At 36.8% G+C, this 24,111-nt stretch overlaps 2 protein-coding genes across 4 annotated transcripts; both read left to right on the top strand.

Moving 5' to 3' along the window:
- Positions 1–369: 369 nt before the first annotated feature.
- On the top strand, positions 370–9,715 carry LOC108266731 (serine/threonine-protein phosphatase 1 regulatory subunit 10). 3 transcript variants are annotated; one of them, XR_008396600.1, is made up of 7 exons: positions 370–501; positions 2,066–2,105; positions 2,495–3,002; positions 7,950–8,117; positions 8,431–8,460; positions 9,151–9,486; positions 9,601–9,715. XR_008396600.1 is itself a non-coding variant. In XM_017470400.3 (4 exons), the coding sequence occupies exons 1-4, from the start codon at positions 426–428 to the stop codon at positions 3,146–3,148; spliced, it is 660 nt and encodes a 219-aa protein (XP_017325889.2). In that variant the 5' UTR covers positions 385–425; the 3' UTR covers positions 3,149–3,242. The 3 variants fall into 3 exon arrangements, 1 of the variants encoding a protein (XP_017325889.2); XR_008396599.1 differs by having other exon boundaries at positions 377–507; XM_017470400.3 differs by lacking the exons at positions 7,950–8,117; positions 8,431–8,460; positions 9,151–9,486; positions 9,601–9,715 and adding an exon at positions 3,119–3,242 and having other exon boundaries at positions 385–507.
- A 1,090-nt stretch (positions 9,716–10,805) lies between these two features.
- Positions 10,806–23,820, top strand: lmln (leishmanolysin-like (metallopeptidase M8 family)). Its single transcript, XM_017470885.3, has 17 exons — positions 10,806–11,134; positions 12,810–12,907; positions 12,990–13,020; positions 13,130–13,212; positions 13,342–13,459; positions 15,144–15,322; positions 15,708–15,813; positions 15,921–16,015; positions 16,127–16,244; positions 16,390–16,497; positions 17,883–17,959; positions 18,626–18,736; positions 19,091–19,223; positions 19,453–19,612; positions 20,444–20,574; positions 20,808–21,018; positions 21,139–23,820. Exons 1-17 carry the CDS (start codon positions 11,027–11,029, stop codon positions 21,237–21,239), a joined length of 1,968 nt encoding a protein of 655 aa, XP_017326374.2. The 5' UTR covers positions 10,806–11,026; the 3' UTR covers positions 21,240–23,820.
- Positions 23,821–24,111: the final 291 nt, after the last annotated feature.

Genomic DNA, 24,111 nt, shown 5'->3' with positions numbered 1-24,111 from the left:
GAGTAAACTTAACTACACTAAAAGAGTTTTCAAGTTTTCTTGCACAGTTCCATAAATTCACAAAAATACTCTGCTCTCTTGGATATCAAACAGCACATGCTTATTTAAAAAAAATCTTTGTTAAATATAGGTGTGCAACAATTATTGGCACCCTTTTAATACTTTGTGTATAGGGATGCACCGAAATATATATATATATATATATATATATATATATATATATATATATATATATATATATATATATATATATATATATAAAGATTAAAAAAGAAGAAGAAGGAAAAAAAAAACTGGAACTACCAGTTTCGGGACTATCGGTTGCCCCATGACACACGTCACTTCCGCATTCTCAAGCTTAAGCGCTATAAACCTACACACCTTCCACTCAACAAAACATCTGAGAAAACGTCATAAATTCGCGCATGCGCACTGGGGAAAACAGAGGAACTAAATTCTCCGGAACACCTGTTGTGCTGCGCAGAAGTTATTTAGGTTCAGGTTCAGGTAAGTGTATTTCCGCTGTCCTCTCGTAGCTTTTTGGACTGTTTGTTATTTATTTTTATTTGGTTTAAAGACACTTTTTAATGGTAGGGTTTTGTTTTGGCTACTTGCTAGTTTATTGGACTGCTGTTTTGTGTATCAACCAATCAAAAGAGAATATCCAATGATATTAATATATGATGTATGTAAAGGATATTAAGATATAATTAGATCTGAGTGGTGGGTAGAGCAGAGCGAGGCTTCGTGAAACACTGAAACAGTTGAAGTCATTGTGCCGTATTGTGTCGTGGCTTCGAGAAACACTGAAACAGTTGAAGCCATTGTGCCGTATTGTGTCGAGGCTTCGAAACAATCCGACACCCGTCTCCACGATGTCCTCTAGTGGTCACTTGCAGGCGTTGCTTTGTAACAACTTTGACAACGATTCAGACAAGCGTTGACGAATTATTACCTGCATGTTTGTGTCAAACAAGCAAGTGTGTTGGGGAGCTGATCGTGTTCCCTGAAACTTTTTGTGAAGAGATGTAATTGAAAGAACTAGATGAAGCCCAGGGCTTTTATTAAAAGGAGGTGTTTTTTTTGTTTGTTTGTTTTTTGTTTTTTTTTAAATTATATCTAGTTCTTTCAATGACGTCTCCTCTTCACGAAATGTTCAAGAGATGTAGGTTGTATTAGATGTATGATTTGATTTTTGATATGAGATGCTGAATTTTGATTTGACTGTTTTATAGATTCAAGAGTTTACTCTGACTTTGTATTTCCCTGCTGTAAATTCAATAATAATAATAATAATAATAATAATAATAATAGTAATAATAATAATGTGTTCTTGGACTGGAATGCCGCTGCCTCGGGTTCTAATCCTGGGTGAAGTGTGCCTGTCCACTTTGTTGAAAGAGCAATTTAAAAATTAGTGTTTTTTAAAAAAATTTCCTTTTTTTTAAGTGTGTTGAGTTTTTAACATCTGTCTGACAACTACATGAGCTTGGTTTTGTAACCTGTAGGCTCCTCATTGTGAATAACTGTTATTTTGGTCATAAAAAATGAAGATTAATAAATGCAAAACTGTCCAAATTCTTTCTCGCCTACGTAATAACCCACAACATCTGGCCATGTCTTAAAAAAAAAAAAAAATTAGCAGGAAATTTGGTGGGATTACACGTCAGATAATTAACAAGGCAACATGAGGCGAGCACTGACCATGGATCAGTACAAACACTATTGAATCATTTAGTTTTATATAAATCTACATAATAAAACTGACTGGAGAACAGTTCAAATTGTATATTAAACACTGGTTTATTGGTTCACCTGGAAATCAACACTCCCTGGCAGCGAACCATGTAAATTTCGAAACCGTGTGATGTAACGAAGCCTTGTTTGCTGAAATCATGTGACTTGCCCAATTTGATACACGCACTGAACCACTGATTCGAAACAAAAGATTCATGAAGCAGTGTTTTGAAAGTGCACATCACTATTAGATCTATGTTGAAAACAAATCTCTGAAATAATTATAGTGAAAGAAATGTACAAAGTTTATTTTTATTTCTTACTGTAGATATTCTTCATCACAAGATTAGCAGCAGCTCAGCAGGAAGGTATGCACTGCTTTCTCTTATCTTAGAAATGGGTCTTGTCTGTTTGCTGGGTAAAAGGTCACTCACCAATGTAAAATATAGTCCAGGGCTTTGAGAAGCACTTATCTACTGCTATCAGATTCAGTGGAGATGCTTGAAAAGCAGAACACTTAGAAAATTAAATGGCTAACTAAATTATATGGCCCTACAGTTGCATGTTGTCGTCACATTTTGACCGAATAAAGAGCTTAAAATTGTCAATGATAGATTAGGGCTAAATTTGAGATTGTCTTGTGGATTGTTAATTTACTGAAATGACATGCCAGCGTCACTAAATGTCTTCTTACCCATACTATTAAATGTAATATGGCTTGTAATTTTTTTTTTTTTTTTTTTTTTTTGTATTGCAGAGGAAAATTACACAGCTTCAGTATGAACCCAAACTTTCCAAATCAGCCTGGACAGCCTCCTTATGGTAACATACCGTACCCACCTTCACAGCCAAACCAGCCGGGGTATGGTGGCCCAGGATCATATCCAGGTGGGCCATGCAATCCTCCCATGGGTCCAGGATCATATCCAGGTGGGCCATGCAATCCTCCCACGGGCCCAGGATCATATCCAGGTGGGCCATGCAATCCTCCCACGGGCCCAGGATCATATCCAGGTGGGCCATGCAATCCACCAACGGGCCCAGGATCATATCCAGGTGGGCCATGCAATCCACCCACGGGCCAAGGATACGGTCCCGGCTATAGTCCCGGGCCTGGCTATGGTCCCGGGCCTGGTTATGGTCCCGGGCCTGGCTATGGTCCCGGTCATGGGCCTGGTCATGGTTGTGGGCACGGTCATGGGCACGGTCATGGGCATGGCAAACATGGGAAGAAACATGGGAAGAAACATGGAAAGGGTGGCAAGGTGAGAACATAGATCTGATATAAGAAGAATAACCACAATTGTACATCAACCATTAGATGTGTGATTAAGGCAGCATTTCTTTATATCGTTTTTAATGAGAGCCATCTTTCCAACAGCATTCTGGGAGCAGCTCTGACTCCGATTAGAGAAAGAAGATGTTTCATAGGCAAATCTGAAGTAGCCTACGAAAAACGATTAGCTAAATAATACATTGTATGGTGAATAAAAGGTTTTACAGTACATATGTGTATAATATGTTCGTCATACTTTGTCTGTCCAACTTAATTAGTAGATGCTTGCAACTAAACTGAGTAAACTAAACTAAGTTTAAAAAAAAAAAAAAAATTTAAAAACTTAGTTTTTCAAGTTTTCTTGCATAGTTCCACAAATTTCTAATTTGGCTTTTCTATCGATTATGGCATGTCTTATCTTTCTATATGTTGGGTATCTAAGCATGGAATTAAATACGGTAAGAGTGTTCCTATTTATGGTAAATGGAAAAACAGGTTAGAAACCTTCTGGCAAGCAAATTTAAATCACAATATTGAAATAGGCTTCTTTGAAAAAGGGATCTGATCTGACCTCTGGAGAGAGAAAGTGGATCTGCCTAAAGAGTAAATCATGATGGACCAGAAGTAGACTGCCACTATAAAAATTCTTAGTACTTCAAACAAAATGTTGGAACTACTGTAATTGTATGTTTAATTTTTTTTTGTATTCATTCTTCTAATCTTAAACATGTTAAAGATATGATAAAAAAAAGCCTTTACAGAGCTACAGCAAGGTAGCATCTCCCTAACAATTAATTTAAGTGATTCAACTATTAGGTTGGCTAGCTAGCTTGAGACACAAAATATATGCTTTTTTTTTGTGCTTTTGCTTTGTACCAAGCCAAAATGAACCTCTCTGCACTAAACGTTTCATAATGTATGTTTTGGTTAACAGCGGTTCTTTGACTGGAAAGCTTTATATGGATAGTTTAGATATGACATTTTAAATTTATTTTATTTAAAAAAAAAAAACTCACTGTACAATTTCATAGGCCTATGTGTTATTTAAATGTATTAAAATCAGATTTTCACTTTCACATGTTTGAAGTCGTATTTATGCAGAAATGTATAACATTCTAAAGGGTTCACAATCTTCAAGCACCACTGAATATACAGTGCCTGCCACTAATATTGGCACCCTTGGTAAATATGAGCAAGGAAGGCTGTGAAAAATGGTCTATTGTTTAACCTTTTTTTCTTTTTCTTTTTTTTTCTCCTTTCTCAAAAAATTCACAAAAATACTCTGCTCTCATGAATATCAAACAATTGCAAACATGACACAGGTTTATTTTAAAAAAAAAACAACACTGTTAAATATAGGTGTGCAACAATTATGAATTCATGAGAAAAATATATTTGAAGAATATTCCCATTGATATTTTATTTAATACACCTGCGTGACTAGGAACAGGAAATTGTTCAACCATGACTTCCTGTTTCACAGGGGTATAAATATGAGGTAACGCACAGGCCAAATTCCCTGTCATTCATAACAACGGGTAAGACCAAGGAATATAGCTGTGATGTGTAGCAAAAGGTTGTTGAGCTTCACAAAATGTGAAGTGTCTATAAGAAAATAGCACAAGCATTGAAAATGTCCATTTCCACTATCAGGGCAATAATTAAGATGTTGCAGTCAACTGTAAGTGTCATGAATGAACCTGGAATTGGACGTGTGTCAATATGGTCTCAATGCACTGTGAAGGTCCAAGTGGCCAGAAAGTCTCCAAGGATCACAGATCGAGAATTGAAGAAGATCGTTGCATCTTGGGGTCAGAACGTCTCCAAAACTACAATCCGAGTCACCTACATCACCACAAATTGTTTGGAAGGGTTTCACTTAAAACACCTCTACTCTCATTCAAAAACAAACTCAAGCATCTTCAGTTTGCCAGACACTCCTGGAATTTCAAATGGGATTGGATTCTATGGTCAGATGAAAACCAAAATAGAGCCTTTTGGCAATAAACACCAGAGGTGGTTTTGGTGCACACAGAGAGGTAGCCATATGGAAAAGAACCTCATGCCCATGGTTAAATATGGTGTTGGCTCTTTAATGTTTTGGGGTTGTTTTTCTGCCAGAGGACCTGGACATTTTGTTAGGATACATGGAATCATGGACTTTATCAAGTATCACAGCTATTAAATGAAAACTTGACTGCCTTTGCCAGAAAGGATAAAATGGGCCGTGGTTGAATCTTCCAGCAGGACAATGATCCAAAACATACATCAAAATCAACACAAAAATGGCTTACTGAACACAAAATCAAGGTCCTGTCATAGCCATCCCAGTACCCTGACTTGAACCCCATAGAAAACCTGTGGGGTGAACTGAAGAGAGTTCACCAGTGTGGACCTTTTGAAATTTGAAGGATCTGGAGAGATTCTGTATGGAGGAATGGTCTCAGATCCCTTGCCATGTATTCTCCAACCTCATCAGGCATTATAGGAGAAGATTCAGAGCTGTTATCTTGGCAAAGGGAGGTAGAACAAAGTATTGACTAAAAGGGTGCCAATAATTATTGCACACATATATTTAACAAAGATTTATTTTTTATAAACCTGTGTTTTGTTTGTAATTGTTTGCTATCCATGATATCAGGATATTTTTGTAATTTTTTTTTTTTTAACAAAAGATCAAAAGGTTAAACAAGACAATTTTTCACAGCCTTCTTTGCTCATATTTACCAGGGGTGCCAATATTAATGGAGGGCACTGTACTTTGTATGTTAACAAACACCAATAACTGCAGTAATTTGAGGTAAACGTAGGCCAACTGATATCTGATTATGTTAGCTAGTGAAGTGTTACTCAGGCTAGCTAACTGCAATTAGAACCTAACTAGCTATTATCTAACAATAAACATTAACTAAAATTGGCTACATAAAATACCACTACTGACTAGATTCATGAGAGGTCAGCTAATGTGATAAAATGTAAATAATAATAATAATAATAATAATAATAATATAAAAAAACAATAATTTCATCATTTTACCAGCTATTGTGTTTGGGAAACAATTAAATGAATGGGGTTCAGTGCTGGAACTATCAGGGTTTTTTTTGTTGTTGTTTTTTTTTAATGCAAAGAAATAACAATAGTGCATAGATACAACTTTCAATCATGCACATAATCCCAAACAATTGTATAACCCAGTGTTTCCCAACCGGGGTGTGTAAAAATCCTTCAAACATTTCTAAAATGTTAAAACGTTTATAAAACATTTAATACATATGATAAATATGTGATGTCTGAAATAATGACAGAAATAATAAGACGCATAACAATAGGCTAATATATATTTCCCTTCCGCTCGCTGACCTGACAGCAGCACATCAACATCAGTCTGAGTAACGTATGCATGTCTTTTATCCTAATAATTAGCGTGTGACGATGTGTGTCTAGTGCAATAGAATATGGACAGATTTCTTAAAAGAAAAGCTCCAGATGCTTCTGGACCATCAACTTCAGCCTCATGGAGCTAAAGCCTTGTTTATACTTTCCCCTGGCTCCGCAGCGCGAGCTTCCACTGACGGCGTGCGCACCTCCTCAAACGACGAGGCGTTTATACTTAACGCGCTCGCCGTTGTAATATTCTTCTAAACGAAAGGGGGCGACTCGGAGTAATCGTCCTATAAATCAACAGGAAATTGCCGAGAGAAGTAGTAGTTTGTCGGAACAACCATAGCAACGCTTACAAACAAGGCGTCTCGCGTGGAGTTACTGAATGTTGAGGAGGAATTGTTGTGTTTGTTGCTGACGATGTTTGTTTTCAGTACACTGCAATAAAACCCATGAAAAAACAGCAAAGAATCATATAAGAATCATATAAACCCAGTAAACCTTGAGATTATCACTTGTCACATTACAAGATATAGCTGTAAATATGAGAACGTGTATAAAATTAAATTGAACAACCTCAATTTTTAGTTTTATTTTATTAATTTCATTAAGATTTTTATTAAACATGGAAATTTACTTTCATTAAATAGACTTATTATTTATTGTAGGCTCATTTTGTAAATGTTAGCAGTTACTGTGGACAGAAACAAAAAGTGGGAGCTTCCTGCAAATGTCATTTCTCATATTTACAAAATCAGGTGATTATTGTTCATCATCAGTGTAAATGTCTCGTGATGTATAGAGACAAAAAAAAGTTATTACAGAAAGATCATTCTGTATGTTCACCCATCAATGTAAACGTATCTATGTATAAAGATAAAAGAATGAGGTTTAACCTATGACAGTGTAGTGTAGTGATTTATGTGTTTATTTGTGAAGATACTGATGAATGAAAACATGGTGCACCCCCCCCAAAAAAAAAAAAACAAAAAAAAAAACTTTCAGCTTTGGTTTCATTCTTTCAACAGTTTGTACAACGCAAATCGAAATCACTATTTTAAAAAAAACCTTTCCATGAATTTTGTGGCTGTACAATCGCCTCGGAGACATTCATTTCTGGAAGCGGCGCCGCGCAGCAGTTACATAAAATGCCGTGCACACCGCCAAGCTGAATGAGACCTCGCGCACTCAACGCGCTCGACCGCCCACGCCGAGATTACATCATTTTTGCCGCGCGCTCCCTTGCGCTATTGCGGACGCGTCGAGTATAAAGCAGGCTTAACGCTGTCTAGCATTAGTGTTTGTGTAGGGGCCCACAAATTTTTGAACATTTTCAAAGGGTGCCATGTCTGAAAAAAGGTTGGGAAACGCTGGTCTAGCCGATACAATATATTATATAAATAAATAAATATTTACAAAAGAAGAAGAAAACAAAAACTGGAACTATCAGTTTGGGGATTATTATTAATATTATAGTCCCATGACGCGCGTCACTTCCGCATTCTCCGATTCTGACAGAAGTCTATGGCAGTGTCGCAACTCTGTTTTTCACAGGCGCTGAGCCCTACAGTACCGCGACGTAAAAAGCGGCTGCCGATACTACACCACCCGGTCAACAAAACACCTGAGGAAACGTCATGGGTTCGCGCATGCGCACTGACGGGGAAACAGGAACTAAATTCTCCAGAACACTTGTGCTGCGTAGAAGTTGTTTAGGTTCAGGTAAGTGTATCTTCGCTGTAATTTCGTAGCTTTTTGGACTGTTTGTTAGTTATTTTTATTTGGCTTTGAAGACACTTTTTAATGGTAGGGTTTTGTTTTGGCTACATGCTAGTTTATTACACTGCTGTTTTGTGTATCAACCAATCAAAAGAGAATACCCAAGGATATTAAAATATGATGTATCTAAAAGATATAGTGTATCTAAAGGATATAAAGATATAATTAGATCTATCTATATTGAAAACAAAACTCAAATCAAATATAGTGAAAAAGAAATGTATACATTTTTTTTTCCTTTCTTTTCTTACTGTAGGTATTCTTCATCATCAAGATCAGCAGGAAGGTATGCACTTCTTTCTCTTGTCTTAAAAATGGGTCTTGTCTGTCTGCTGGGTAAAAGGTCACTCACCAATGTAAAAGATATTTTTTGTGAGGTAAAAGTTCACATGACAAAGTATGATCACAGATCAGTTGTAGTCAATAAAAAAGAAAATAAATGCCACAGTTTTCATCAAACAACAATCATCAGAGACTGAAGATCAGAAACAGGCTGTTTTTAGTAGGCAGTTAACAGAGGTGTGGTGTTTATGGTCTCTTTTTTTTTAATTATTATTATTTTTAAATTATTATTATTTCTAATCCTGAGCCAACAACATTTGACCAACTTTTTGTCTTCCCTTTCATACAATTTCAATTCATACATAATTGTATAAGGTAATTTGTGCTTCTCATATACATTATAATTTCTTATGTTATAATGAATCTAGAATGTTGGCATAATATCTGCCCACCTTTCCAAAAAAGAAGAAGAGAAAAACAGGAACAACAGAGTACACAGGCAGACAAATCAACATTTTACTGACCACTATTTCCGCATTTTGATTTTTTTTTAAATAGGCAGCTAAATTCATTTTGATACACTATTTTCATGTATCTTTTTGTTTTTTGTCATGAACTGTTATTTATGTTTGTGAGAAGAAAGCTCATGTTAGAGAATATTGACGTGTATCATTGTGTGTTTACCATCATCAAGGAAGGAGTCTCATACTACCAGCAGCATGAACCCAAGCTATCCATATGGTCCTTATCCTCCTTTCCCAGGCCAATGCCCACCATCATCACAGCCAGGATGGGGAGGTCCCTATAATCCACCAGTCAACCAAGGCTTTTTTCCAGCAGGACATGGGCCTTTTCATTCACACGGACATCATAATGGTCATGGGCCTCATCATGTGCTTGGGCATCCTCATGGCTTTGGGCCTCACCATGGGCCTCACCATGGGCATCACCATGGGCCTCACCATGGGCATCACCATGGACATCACCACGGCCATGGACATTGCTAACATGGCAAAAACTAAAGTGCATGGTAAGGATAGGATGGGCAACGTGATTCTTTTTTGAAAAAATAATAAAGAGGTGGAGATTAACATATGTGTCAAAGTTGTGTGTAATTCATAGTAAAATATTGTGATCATAACAGGACCTCTAGGAGCCAATGCAGTCTGTGGTGACTGAAGAGTGAATGAAGATCCTCTTCACATGGAATAAACAAGCTGACCTTCTTTCACCCTCTGTCGAATACCTTGCTTTACATTTTTTAAAAAATATATTAATAATCACTCAAAATGATTTCTTCTTTCATGCATGAGATGATTGCTTAATATAAAGTTGACATTTTATCACCGTCCTTTTATTGATTAATTAATAATGCACACAATTAATAAAAATGTCTATCAAACAAAAAGGAATGACAGGTGTATCTCTTACCAGATATTTTGCATACAATTTTGTATATTTCTTTCTGTAAGGGAAAATCTTTTAAAACACTGCAACCTGAATGGTGATTGTTTTTTTTTTTTCTTTGCACAGTATTACAGGGCTAATGTAAAGGAATAAAAGATGACCGAGCATGCAGTTATAGGAAAATAATAGGAACATAATCAGTGACAGGATGGTGTGATGCCATTACCACCATAAAATGTTTTATTCCTCCATACCACAACAATTTTCCCAAAACCTAGCATTATTTTTAGTAATCAAAGAACAGCACATTATACTTTTTATCCATTTAAAGTTATTTTATAGAATGTCCTTGAAACAAATTAGTTCCTATTAGTTATCAGAAACTAACAGCCATCCCCTCACAAACCTTTATGTTTTCTCCCTCTTGAAGTTAACAAGACGAAGGAAAAAAAGAAGAAGAAAGAATTTATGTTACAGCCAGAACAACTGTTCAAGCTGTGCTTTTACAGTAAATTTATCAACACCCTCTGACTGGAGAATCAACTGCTCTGTACCAGGTTTTATGTGTTAATATAAAGCTACGCTTCGTGAAGTAGGAGGTCCCTGTGGGTTTCTACTGATAACTTGTTGCCTTCTATTGGTAGCATGTTATGTCTAGGTCTAGTGTATACCATTATGGACTAATCATGATAATGGTTTTAATTGTTAGATGATGGATTGTAATGGTATTTGAAGTGGAAACCATTAGAATTTTTGTGATGGTTTCTTTTGTTTGTTTTGTTTAATTTATAATATTAAATTACTTTTAGTATACTTTTAATTCTGTGATGCTGTAATTGGTGAATATCTATCTATCTATCTACTTATCTATTTATTTATACTAAATGAAATCCGGTAGACTGTTATTTTGAATACAACGCTGCCATATTTGTTTTGTATGCCTTTTACTGTTGCTAGCTTCCCATTAGCGTTATGCGAGCTGTCAAAGCCGGTATTTGGAAATAACCAGTGAGTGAATGGACGATACATTTCTAACAAAGCGCATGTATTCTGCCTTTCCGCTTTATCGTGTGAGGTATGAATGTTAAAACTGAAGCTTTACACCGGGCAGAAGAGGAAAATCAGGCCGGGTCGGAGGCAGTTTTTCCGGCTGCAATAAGGCGATGGCTGCTGGAGGCTGGAGGCTCTGTGTGTCGCTTTGGTGCTTCTGCTTTCTGCTCGTCTACACACACTGTCACACATGTAGTCACAAAGTGCCCTTGCCCTCAGAGGTAAATACACTTCATGTCACTCCTACTACATTATATATATATATATATATATATATATATATATATATATATATATATATATATATATATATATATGCAATTAAACTCCAGTAAGCTAGGTGGCTAACTGGCTGGCGCTTTATGTCTCCTGATCACAAGCTCATTTTCGTTCACACTTTTCTCATTTCTCTGCTGTGACACACTTCAGTCCTGTTCAACATGTCCGCCTCTGTATTTTCTCCCCAGCTGATACTGCATCCACTCAGCTGCCACTTTTAATTAATATGGCTACCCTCTTTATATACTCATTGGCCATTTTATCAGGTTTAACTAACTTAAAAATAATTGGCAAGCACAAACAAACAAACAATCCCCCCCCCCCCCCCCCCCCATAAATAAGTTACATTAAATCAGGATCCAGATATGCAAAGCTGATAAAGACATATCCCAGAAGTCTTGCAGCTGTTATTGCAGTGAAATGTACTGACCCAGGGGGTGAACACTTATGCAACAAAACATTATCTGCTTGTTGGTTTGTACTTTACACTTGTGTCAGTGAAAATATTTTGTGCATCTTCAAATTGTGTAAGCCAAATGTCAATTAAGAGCATTTCAATTCCAGGCTATAACACTACAAAAATGTGGAGAAGTTAAAGAGGGGGTAAATACTTTTACTACCCACTGTATGTATGCAGTTACTGACTGGTGCTTATCTATTACAATTCACACTTTGTCAACTGCCTCTACACCAAACCATCCAGGTGAACGGACCACTACTGACCAGATTTTATTTGGGTAGTGTCACCACAGCACTGTGTGTGTGTGTGTGTGTGTGTGTGTGTGTGTGTGTGTGTGTGTGTGACTAATGCATCAGCTTAACATTGCAATTTTCTCACGTTATTAGTCACATCTACTTTGTGGGTCCGCGTTTTAAGTGTTCATGTCTTTCCCTGCATAATTTGCATTAATCATGTTCTAGCTCTTCACCTCTGATCACATGGCCACTTGTACCAGCAGCACACACACATTACCATGTTTTGCTGAGCATCTGGTCAGCGGTGGTCCTATGCTAATATTTTTCTCCTGATGGACGGGTTAGAGGAGGATGACACACTGTGCATAACAGCAGATGGGCTACAGTGAGTAATTTTACTCTAACACAGTGACCCTTATGGTGTGTGTATGATATAAAAAGGGCAACTGAGTGTAGATAGCTAGATGTGTTTATTAATCAAAGTTTAATCATTTATTATTTCAGCAAAATATGATCATATCCATGGAGGAGAAGTCTTCCAAAATGTTTCACCAGGAAAAATCCTATATTTCTTATAAAAATATTAAAGTGAAGGACCTTATATAGCTGCTGTTGTTGACTCTTTTGGAATGTTATCATTGTAATACCGTGAGAATGACATAATATCCTGTTTTACCTACCTTGATCTTGCCAAGAAAATACCCATTGATGCTGACTATCAATCAATCAATCAATCAATCAATCAATCAATAACATATCCATGTGGATGATGATGTTCAAAACTTTGCAGCTCAAAAGCCCGTCTTGAGTGGCACACACAGGATGGTTTCATGGTCGAGACAGTTTTCCAATGTTTTGGAAAACACACGAAACACGCCACGATTATAACATCATGTCTTACAGTCTTTTATCTGCTTTCAGGTGATACACGATGTCTACCTGAAACCAGGGAGGCTGACGAAAAGAAGCACAGAAAAGCAATTAAAGATACAGATTGTTTATGACTCCAGCTTGGATGTGTAAGTGGTACATCTGTAAATATGAGAATGTGAGTCTGTATGACTGTACAGTAACTGTATTGTGTGTCTGTTTACCTACCAGGCTAGATGAGGACAAGAGCAGTCTAGTGAAGGTACTTCTCAGTGCGTGTCATCATAACTGTATAGAATTCCTCTGCATAGTGGATAAGGGTTGATTCAGCATTTAAATAATACAGTTGATCTCTTTTGTTTTATCTAAAGGACAAACTCTTCCCACAAGCCATTGATTATCTCCAGAGGGCTTTCAGGGTGCGTAGGCAGGCAGGTCCTGTGTTATTAAGCAGGTAACGATTTTTCCGTCTGCATTATGGACTGCTTATGGACTGCTTATGGACTGCAGTCTCATACATGCAATTGCACTTTGGCACCTGTGGAGGTCTATAACCATCTTATTAAAAAAATCTCTTGTTCAGACAATGTGCAACAAATCAATATCTGCGAAAAAAAGACGAGCCTCATCGGTATTGCCAAGAAGCTTGTGCAGATATCACAAAATGCGGACCGGTCGTCGTGCCTGAGCAACATTTACAGGTTAGTCATTTAATGAATTCAATTAGGATTTTCTCTTCATTGTGTGTGCTATGATTAGTTTGTATCGTGTTTATAAGGATTAACCCAAATTTAATTTTGAATGACTAGCATTAATCTGTATCTAATTGTTATGTTTGAGTTATGGCTATTATTAAACTTATGTTTATGTTCAGCCGGTTCCCACCTCCTCCTTCCCCATCTGTGAAGTTTGTTACACTAATCCTTCTTAGGATACTGCTGACGTTATGTGCAGCTGATTGGCAGCTGAAACTCCATGTGCCCATCTGCTTCTCTCACGTAGACCTCCATCGCAGTCTAGAACTGCACACCTCCACTGTTTAAAAAAAAAAAAAGCTACACCATCATAAAGAGTTTCATACTGAACTACTGAACCAAATCTGGTCGCTCTACCTCCATATACATGAATTAAAGACATAAGTCATGGTGTGTAAGCGTGAGACTTTTATTTAGAATTTTGGGAATGAGTCTCCAGTGTTGTCTTTGTAACACTGTGTCCAAGTTGTCTTTGTAACAACTTTGTAAAGCTGTTTCTTTAACTTTTCTGAAACAGGAAAGTCTAGACTTTTTGCAGTTTCTTGGTAACATGACAAGCTGCATTTTTTTTCCTTATTAAAGGGATAGTTCACCCAAAAATGAAAATTTTGTCATCAAGCACTCACCCTCATGTCATTCCAAACCTATCAGACTTTCATTCATCTTCAGAACACCAATTAAAACATTTTAATGAAACCTGGGATATTTCTGTCCCTCCGGTTACAGTCCAAGTAACCAAAGCCCCAAAAAGTTCATGAAGGCATCGTAAAAGTAATCCATGTGACTCCAGTGGGTTAATCCCAATTTTATGAAGTGATACAAATGCTTTGTGTGCACAAAAAAACTAAAATTAAGTCTTTATTCCTAAAATATCTTTACTTCCGTGAACCACGACGCATGCGTGTTGTGTTGATGCAAGAACAGGCAAAAAAAAATGCAATGTCCTCCTCTATGTCGAAATCCGCAGACATGTTTGTTACAAAGATTGTTCTATGTGACAGCGTGTACAGCTGTCAGTTTGTGTACAGCGTCCCTCTTCCTCTGCTGTAAACAGTGCAGTGCTTTCGGGTCCCATTGTATCGTGAGAGCAGACGTTCTTCATTTTAGGGGTTTTTTTTTGAGCACACAAACCATTCATATTGCTTCATAAAATTGGGATTAATGACATGGAGTCACATGGATTACTTTTACGATGCCTTTATGAACTTTTAGGAACTTGAAAGTTTTGGTTACTGGTCTGTAAATGGAGGGACAGAAATCTCCCAGGTTTCATTATAAAACGTTTTCATTTGTGTTCCGAAGATGGACGAAATTCTTATGGGTTTGGAATGACATGAGGGTGAGTAATTGATGACCGAGTTTTCATTTTGGGGTGAACTATCCCTTTAACTTCAAGAGTTAAAGAGGTAACAGGAACTTGCTTGTTTTGGAGACTTTCTAAAACATTAAATGTTCCTATAAACTGATGTCATTTTTAAAATCAATAAATATTTGTTTATTATGAAATTGCTGTGGTATAAGAGGAGTAAAACACTGCAAGTGTCTTGTTAAAAGAAAACAATCAAGCATAGAGTGGTGTGATGTGGCCACCCAGACTGATTTTTTTTTGTGACACATGCATGTTGTGCAGCAATGCAGAGTGTGCAGTGAGACATGGAAGTCATGTGGGCCAGACGGACCTCCAGATGGTGAGGGTGTTCAAGGGGCAGATTTTGTGCTGTATGTGAGTGGGGTGACCACAGAGAGATGTGGCCAAGAAAACATTGTGGCGTATGCAGCATACTGCCAGCTGGAGGCAGAACTAGACAGGTAAACACACAGAGCCTGTTATAATATAAGAATCGTTAATTATAAGTCTTAGAATTCTCAAATACTGTGTGAAAAAAATGCCATTGCTCTGATGGTGTTGCAGCTATGTCTCTGTTTGAAGTGACAAACATTATCTGTGTAACAATCAGTCTAGGATAGTGTCCTTATTGTGCTCTTAGAAGTAGTTAATATTAGCATAATATTTGTTTTTGTTCCCCTTTCTGTTCCCTTTTTTTCCTCTCCCTCTCTTAGGAGTGGCTTAATAATGTAAATTTATACTGTATATTGCTAACTAAGTCCTTATTGTGCTCCAGGGATTTGGGGTAATAGTAGTTGATATTTAAATGCTTTTCTGATGTTTTATCCCGGCGTCAATTTATTGTAGGCCCATTGCTGGATATGCCAATTTGTGTCCAAATATGATTTCAACCCAGCTTCAGGAGTTCGAGGGAATGCTCTCAACTGTCAAGCACGAGATTATGCATGCCTTGGTGAGCACAGTATATCAGTCTCATACCTACCTCATTCTAATGCCTTACTACCCTCTTTACTCATCAAGCCAGTTGGTGTGTTCATTCATTGTGTATTATGCATGCAGGGTTTTTCAGCTGGGCTCTTTGCCTTTTACCACGATGATGATGGGAAACCTCTGACGCCGCGCTTTGCAAGTGGCTTACCTGCATTTAATGAAAGGTAACATTTAATCGCTGTAGGTGTGCATTCATTTTATATATCGCTTGGCATGATCCTGTTTGCAATGTAAATTGTTTGACATTAAACAGCTGGTTTTTGTTTCTGCTACAGTTTGGGCCTATATCAGTGGAGTGATAAAGTCATAAAGAGAGCGACACGGTTGTGGGACATCCATGGAGGTCACATGATTCGACATGAGGTCCACCTGATGGTCACGCCACGAGTTGTAGTCAGTGTCTAAATGCTGTTTTTTTCTGTTTTTTTTGTTTTTTAAATATAAGGAACGGTTTTTAACACTGATTACTGTTTTAGAAGCTTCTACAGGATCTCAGGTTGTTTTTTTTTGTTTTGTTTTTTAAATAATATTCTGTCAGGAAGAAGCTCGGAGACATTTCAAATGCCCTATTCTTGAGGGCATGGAGCTGGAAAACCAAGGGGGAATGGGAACAGAGCTGAATCACTGGGAAAAACGGTTACTAGAGGTCTTTTTTTTTTTCTTTTCATATAGCACCAAATGCTTTATATTTAAAATATTAAAGGAGAATCAGGAAAGATTTGTAAAACTGTGTCAAGATTAGGTCTCTAACTAACTGTTAAATAGGTGGGGTCGAATAGGATTAAAGTGATTTTACTTTTTCTTTTTTTTTTTTTCTTTCTTTTCTGTTTTCTTTTACTCCAGGAGTGTCACCCATTCCCATTTATGTACACAAAGAACCTAAGGTGGCTCAACTAGATTACGCATTAGCAAGGACTGTCATACCATCACTTTCAAGAGCACGCAGCCATTACTTTGCTTGAAAGCAAAGTTCTAACACTTCAAACATGAAATTCAGCCCAAGTTTTTTTGTTTCTGTTTTTTAAATGAGAATGTTCAAGATGCCTTACCAGTCCTGTTTTTCTTTGTAATGAGGATTGTGCCATTAAACAATTAGTAAACAATTTTTTAAATCATGTTCTACATAGTGATTGGCACCCTGTCCAGGGTGTACCCCGCCTTGTGCCCCATGCTCCCTGGGATAGGCTCCAGGTTCCCCGTGACCCTGTAGGATAAGCGGTATAGAAAATGGATCGATGTTCAACATAGTTATTTGTACATGAAAGGAGTAGAAAAATGGCTATTGTGCCCATAGACAAAGTATTAATGATAAAGCACAGTAATGAAACAATCCACAATGAATATCAAGTATCTATAAATCTATGAAAATGACTACAAATCATTAAAAAAAAATTATAAGGTAAAGACTCTGGTACTGCAAATAGGCTTGGCTAACAAAGTATATTTTTTCTTCTGGATTGAAAAAAACTATATAGCATGAGAGACTTAATTTCCTCTAAATAAAATTTATATACTCTGGAATATTATTCCACAGTTCAGTGACAGTACAAATAAAACCATTACAAGCTACAAGGAGGCCACCAATGAAATGTGGTAGCACTGATGGATCTCCTAAGAACTCCATAATCATCAAAACTTGCCCTGTACTCATCCCAGAATTCTTCACAATACACTAACAGTACACCATTATTCTGTATTCTTTCCACACTTAATACATTTAGCCTTTTCTCTTTGCTCCTGCATACTGTAATGATGAATAATTCCTCTTATCTGGTGTCACCCAGAAGAGGATTGGTTCCCTTTTTAGTCTGGTTCCTCTCAAAGTTTCTTCGTTATATACCATCTAAGGGAGTTTTTCTTGCTACTGTCACTTCTGTCTTGTTAATTAGGGATCTAAACCTACATCCTGATTTCTGTAAAGCTTCTTTGTGGCAATGTTTGTTGTTAAAAGCTCTATACTAATAAATTAAAATGAAATTTGATTTGATGGATGTTTAATCAGCACTTTTTTTTTTTTTTTTACCTAAACAGAATGAAGCGATGACTGGATCTCATACACAGAACAGAGTTTTTTCCAGGATAACACTGGCTATAATGGAAGATACAGGGTGAATATAAACATATAGTGTTACATAGTGTGGCACTGTGGTAATGTATCTATAGTACAATGAGCAGTAGGTGGAAGAAGTGCAGTGGTTGCATATTTTGTGTGCTTAGTCATTTGTTATGGATAATGGACAAGTTTGGGGACACCCGACCATCACACCTGTATGTGCTTTTTGAACATCCTATTACATAATTTGCCCTCCTTTGCTCTTAAAATAACCGGCACTCTTCTGGGAAGGCTTCCTACTCGGAATGTGGCTGTGGGGATTTGTGATCATTCAGTTACAAGAGCATTAGGGATGTCAGGCACTGATGTCGGCTGAGGAGACCTGGGCAAAGTCAGCATTCCAGTTCATCCCATAGGTGTTCAGTGGGATTGAGGTGAGGACTCTGTGCGGGTCACTTGAGTACATTTCACTCCAACCTTAGCACAGGTGTACAGAGGCATTGTCATGCTGGAACAGGTTTGGGCCTCTTAGTTCCAGTGAAGGGAAATCGTAATGTTTCATCATACGAAGGCATCCAATTCAATTGTGTGCCTCCAACTTTATGGCAACAGTTTGGGTAAGGCCCACATATGGGTCTGATGGTCAGGTGTCCAAATACTTTTAGTCATTTACTGTATATTACTTTTTGTTGCTTGACTCTGTTATCTTTTTCTGTGTTAGGTGGTACAGAGCCAATTACAGCATGGCAGAAAACCTAGAATGGGGCAAAGGGTTAGGCTGTGACTTTGTGATGAAAAGCTGCAAATTCTGGATTGACCAGCAACGCAAAATGTAAGTTATTCGTAAAGAATATCTGTATTTTAGATGTTACTCCTCATCCAGGTTGATCAAGCTTCGGCGGAAGACGTTTTTATTATATTGCATGGCCCATTAGATATACAAACAGGCCTGCTCATAGTTCTTGGATTTTTAAACGTATTATTCCAGTTTATTGAGCTTTTAGTTTGTAGGAATAATCATGATTTTTGTGATTATGTGGGTTTTTTTTTTGGGGGGGGGGTTACCATCATTTATTTTGAGTCTTTTTATCTTTTATTTTTAAAGCACTTAAAGATTTTAGACAGAACTTCGGATTATAGATTAGAGTTTTTACAGTGAAGCTGTTTGTGAATGTGTTATGTGCAGGAGGTCCAAGCTGAGCCCATACTGTGACTCTGTGCGACACGGGCCTCTACAGCTCTCCTGCAGGCAGGACCAGCTGGCAGTGGTTGTGTGCAACCTGCAGAAGTATCCTCAGCCACTGCCTGAAGAATATCGGGTAAAATACAAATAACGCAACGACATTTGGCCAACATACCATCAGTTATACCACAGAGGAATATACAAGAGTTAAAGTCATGAAATAGGAGCATTGGCAACAGATTTTCAAATGACACATTGATCCTCAAACTTACTTTTGATCTTCACTGACTCTCATTAGCGGTATTTTCCTAATAAATATTGTTTTATTTGTGTTGAGTATTTTAAGAGTGTGCTGCTGTCTACAGTATTTTGACAGTATACCTGGAGTGGCTGAAAAGGATTTGCCCTTTTATGGAGGTTCAGTGGAGATTGCAGACTTTTGCCCCTTCACTCAGGAGTTCATTTGGCATCTGAATGGAGGGTACCATCGCAGCTCCTTCTGCAGAATTCAGGAAAACCAGCCAGGTGAGACACCAGCCCCGTCCATCCTTTGCCTTCCTTCACCAGGACATCAGGTTACTATCAGCTCCTTTGCACGGTTTAAACATTTTCATTTATGGGATTTGGCAGATGCCCTTATCCAGTGCAACTTATGTTTATCCATCTCTCTGATCAGTTGAGGGTTAACGGCCTTGCTCAAGGGCCCAGCAGTGTTGGGATTTGAACTCGTGGCCTTCCGATTGCTAATTCAGTATTCTAACTGCTGAGCTACCACTGCTCAGGTTAAAGTTATAGCATTTTAATGTTGCAAAAACATTTCTCCACGTACATTTTGGTGAAATATATTTATGGTTTCTTGAAGTAGAGGTGTCAAATTATACTATATGGCCAAAAGTATGTAGACCTCAACCCCACTGAACACCTTTGGGATGAACTGGAATTCTGACTGCACCCCAGGCCAACCCCACTAATGCTCTTGTGGTTGAATGATCACAAATCCCCACAGCTACGCTCCAAAATCTAGTGGAAAGCAGTTATTATAACAACAACAATTGAGGACAAAATTTGGAATTGGATTTTCAAAATGCACATAATAGTGTGGTGGTCAGTTGTGCATAAACCTTTGGCCATATAGTGTAGATAATGGGTAGGAACTTTATCCTATTCATTGATGTGCTCATAACATACATAATAGGAAACAGGCACAGTAGTAATCGGGACTATAGTGAGACAAGCAATAGAATGAGATAATATAAATAAAAATATAATAGACATACTGTTAATAAAATTAACCAAGGTAATTTATTTTTTTTTTAGGTGAAGTTGGTTTTGATTTTTTCTTTTGATTCACTGCAGACACATTGAGGAATTTCGCGGCTGAAGAATACGGTCCTGACTCTGTTTGTCTGTACCAGAAGTCAGCCTTCATCATGGAGAAGTGCAATACACGCTTGACCTACCCAGACTGGGGAAGTGGCTGCTATAAGGTGTGTCAGATTACGTTAATGTCATTACAGATTTTTTTTTTTAACTTTGTATTTTCTAATTATCTTTTAATATATTGTAGATTTTTTTTAAAAACAAAAATTGATTGTTTATTTTAAAAATATATATATTCTTTTAAACTACATATTGCCTTTAAGGTTGTGCATGTGTTATGTCTGTGACACTTTCCGTAACTTTCAGTGATCATGCAGTGCTGGTTGTTTTGTCTCCGTAGACATTGTGCTCAGCAGAGGGTTTACAGGTGTGGGTGAAGGATCAGAGCTTCCTGTGTGTGCATGCTGGCCAGGTGCTCAATGTGAATGTGCGGACGAATGAGTGGGTGTACAGTGGGCAGCTGATCTGCCCTGCCTGCTCAGACTTCTGCAGCCACTGCCCTCTTCCTCAGGAGCTCCCACCAATCAACACTACTCACACTGTTCGCATAGGTACACTTATATTCCCTTTTCAATTCCTGATCCAAACCTGATATTTATTCAGCTATAATTGTCCTTCAATTGGACTGTACTGAATGACAGAAGTGTTGTGAATTGCTTTGATTTTCCCAGACCCTTGCTCCAGCTCTTCTGGCTTGGTGGTGACTTTGTGGTGGTTGCTGTTCAACCTCATTCCGTTGGTGGCGGGCTTCATGCTGTGTGTGAGGAATTAAAATCGGTCAGTGTAATGGTGCGAGTGCAGGAAGGATGTGGGCGTCCCACTGCTGTAGGCTTCCTGCTGAGATTCTTATATTAACATGACACTAAGCAGTGCTCAGTGTTATTGTACACCGTCATCTTTCTTGTGAACAAGAAGGCAGTAGTTAAAGTTGGTTGGAAAAAGCCATTGACTGCACTTTTGTCCGTCTTGATGTAAAGTGCCAGTCAGCCGTATTTGAGACCAGAAGCCATAGTTGTACAAGAAGGCGTGCAGGAGGTGACCTTAAAAAAAACGCTGGTGCTAATTTGTGTCGTCTTCTACATGGACACGTAGCTTTTTTCTAGAGTTGGTGAAGGTACATTTTTTTTTAAATGGCAGTGCTTATTGGTTGTGGATCAATGAATGTGAATGTGTGTGGTGTGTCTATATAAAGTGGCTCAGACAAATTCAGGAGAAACTTCCTAAAGGTGAAAGGTCCAAGCTCTACATTTAATGGTAATGTTTTTTTGGCATGTAAGAAAAGTAAGAAGAAAAGTAAAAAAAGAAAAAAACCTAGGTAGCTCATGATTTCACTTTTTATAGATATATTTACTATTATGTTTTTGTATTTATTTCAGTAAACAGTATCCTAAACTGTGTCCTAGGCTTTTTAATTGTACATTTTAATTAAGCAACAACTGTCAGACTGATTTTAATATAACAACCAATGCACTAATTTGAAAACCTAATAGAGATGCACTAGGACAGTTTTGCAGTGTAATCATGCAAATTCTTGAAGATTTTTTTTTTTTTTTTTTTGGCACTTTCAGTCCAAAATGGCATTGTCATTATCATCATTCTATTACAACAAAGCTCAGTTCCATGCTTAAAAGAATGGGGCATGTAAGTTGTTTTTAAAAAAAATTAATTTATAATTTTTTTTTTTTTACACTTTATGTACATATTTTTCTTTTTATTAATATTTGTTAGCCTAACCGATATACCAGATTTGTCATAATGTGCTGAATATACCCACACATCGTAAACCAAGTTTATATCTTGTTTTATAAACTGCAGTGGCAGACTCAGAAGTTCTTTAATGAAGATCTTTTAACATTATAAACTTTTCTGTTTTAGCTTAGAACCCTACAGTATGCCTATTACTTCAGTCACTGCCAGATATCTGACATTGGGTAAAGACAAAACACTGTGCAAAAGCATTTAATAATTTATAGAAATTTCAGTTTGTAATTTAGGATTTTTGTTTCAGTGACTATCTGCATTTCTTGTCTATTTTAATACCACAAAAGCATTTATAGTTCAGCTTGCACATACAATATTCAGGGGTAAACAGCATGTTAGAAGAGAATATGAGCATCAAAATCTGTTTATCTTCCGTTTTTAATACATTTAATAAGATAGATTTCAATTAATTTCAGTCTTTTTTCTAAGGTCTGCTTTATAATTTATGCATTTATTTTACATTACTCATAAGAGTAAAAGAGGCTTAATAAAACATTTCAATTAATAGTTAAAAGCTTTGTTCCACTAATAAAACAAAACAAATGTGGCAGCTTGCATTAATCAAACAAAGTTAAGTTATCTGCATATATTTATTACACAACACATTGTGCAATGACTCTGTATACTGCATGTTACAGCATCAGTAATTTATTTTGCTGTTTTTTTTTTATTCATGCCTGTGATGATGGTTCACTTGAATACTAACAATGTTTTTAATGCTTTATGAATGAATAGAAAAATAAATCTAGCTAGATTTTAATGGTTTATAACTGCTTTTTATACAATTGCGTTACAGTGTTTTTAAATTTGCAGTTTATGCACTAGTATATAACTGAATGAGAATTATAGTCCCACAAGTCTCTTCCTACTGAAGCCAGGGACAGGAGCTTATAATGCACCAGAAATCCTCTCTTTCCATAATTTATTTCCACCACTTGAAGGTGGAGTGGAATTGGGGTCTCTGTTACTGTATGTGTCCATATTTAATTTCACTGTTGGACTGAAAATCTGTTTTCTATTACAGGTTTAAATAGTGTTCAAATTGTTAACATGACATAGAAGATATCACACAGACACTGAGGTGGCAATGTAAATTGATGATCTGTGGTATCGTCAGTTTGCCTTGTTTACATTGATATCTATTAACAAAGAACATTTGATTATGTTTTTTTGTTGTTATGTTTCAGTTGGTGTACTTTTTTCCCCCTCGTGTGAGATGAATTTTAAATACCTTGAAAATTGTCTTGATTCAATGATACATCCTGAGATTGCTTTACTGTAGCTTTTATTTAAGTTATGTTTAGTTTCATAGTGTATTAATTATTAGTTTATTAGTGTATTAAAAATGCGAACTTTTGCATTGTCCATACTACACTGTTAATTTCATCTGTAGATTTAGTGGATTTTAGATTATTTTTCCCCCTCTATATCTTTTTACTAATCCAGAGAACATTCTTTACATCTACATGCTTACCACAATTATTATTTAATTACAGGCCTGTTTTAGTTACAGACACTACTGAAGTATTTTTTCTAGACACAGATGAGGCATGGCTTGTACTAAATCTTGTCATATAAAATGTGGAAAAATCCTTTGGCCTGTGGTCTAATTATTGTCAAGATATATACATCCCCTACCTCAAAATCACAGTTCTTTTTATGTATGACATTGCAGTGTAGATTTATTTTGTTGTATTTTCTTTCATGTACAGAAATTGGTGTAGATTTTCTATCTATCTATGTGTATGTATGTGTGTGTGTGTGTGTATATATATATATATATATATATATATATATATATATATATATATATATATATATATATATATAGTAATTCACAAAAGTGAGTACACCCCTCACATTTTTGTAAATATTTGATTATA

This window comes from Ictalurus punctatus, chromosome 6 (assembly GCF_001660625.3).
Source record: "Ictalurus punctatus breed USDA103 chromosome 6, Coco_2.0, whole genome shotgun sequence".
Classification (NCBI taxonomy): domain Eukaryota; kingdom Metazoa; phylum Chordata; class Actinopteri; order Siluriformes; family Ictaluridae; genus Ictalurus; species Ictalurus punctatus.
Note: the sequence above shows the minus strand (reverse complement) of the source record. Positions and strands in the feature narration are given on the sequence as shown.

What these genes read in the sequence shown, in the direction of transcription:
- LOC108266731 (XM_017470400.3), top strand. Translation starts at nt 426, where the DNA reads ATGCGCACTGGGGAAAACAGAGGAACTAAATTCTCCGGAACACCTGTT. An exon ending in TTATTTAGGTTCAGGTTCAG is followed by an intron (nt 508 to 2,065) that starts GTAAGTGTATTT and finishes TTCTTACTGTAG; the next exon opens with ATATTCTTCATCACAAGATT. An exon ending in AGCAGCAGCTCAGCAGGAAG is followed by an intron (nt 2,106 to 2,494) that starts GTATGCACTGCT and finishes TTTGTATTGCAG; the next exon opens with AGGAAAATTACACAGCTTCA.
- lmln (XM_017470885.3), top strand. Translation starts at nt 11,027, where the DNA reads ATGGCTGCTGGAGGCTGGAGGCTCTGTGTGTCGCTTTGGTGCTTCTGC. An exon ending in ACAAGAGCAGTCTAGTGAAG is followed by an intron (nt 13,021 to 13,129) that starts GTACTTCTCAGT and finishes TTTTATCTAAAG; the next exon opens with GACAAACTCTTCCCACAAGC. An exon ending in ACGAGATTATGCATGCCTTG is followed by an intron (nt 15,814 to 15,920) that starts GTGAGCACAGTA and finishes TTATGCATGCAG; the next exon opens with GGTTTTTCAGCTGGGCTCTT.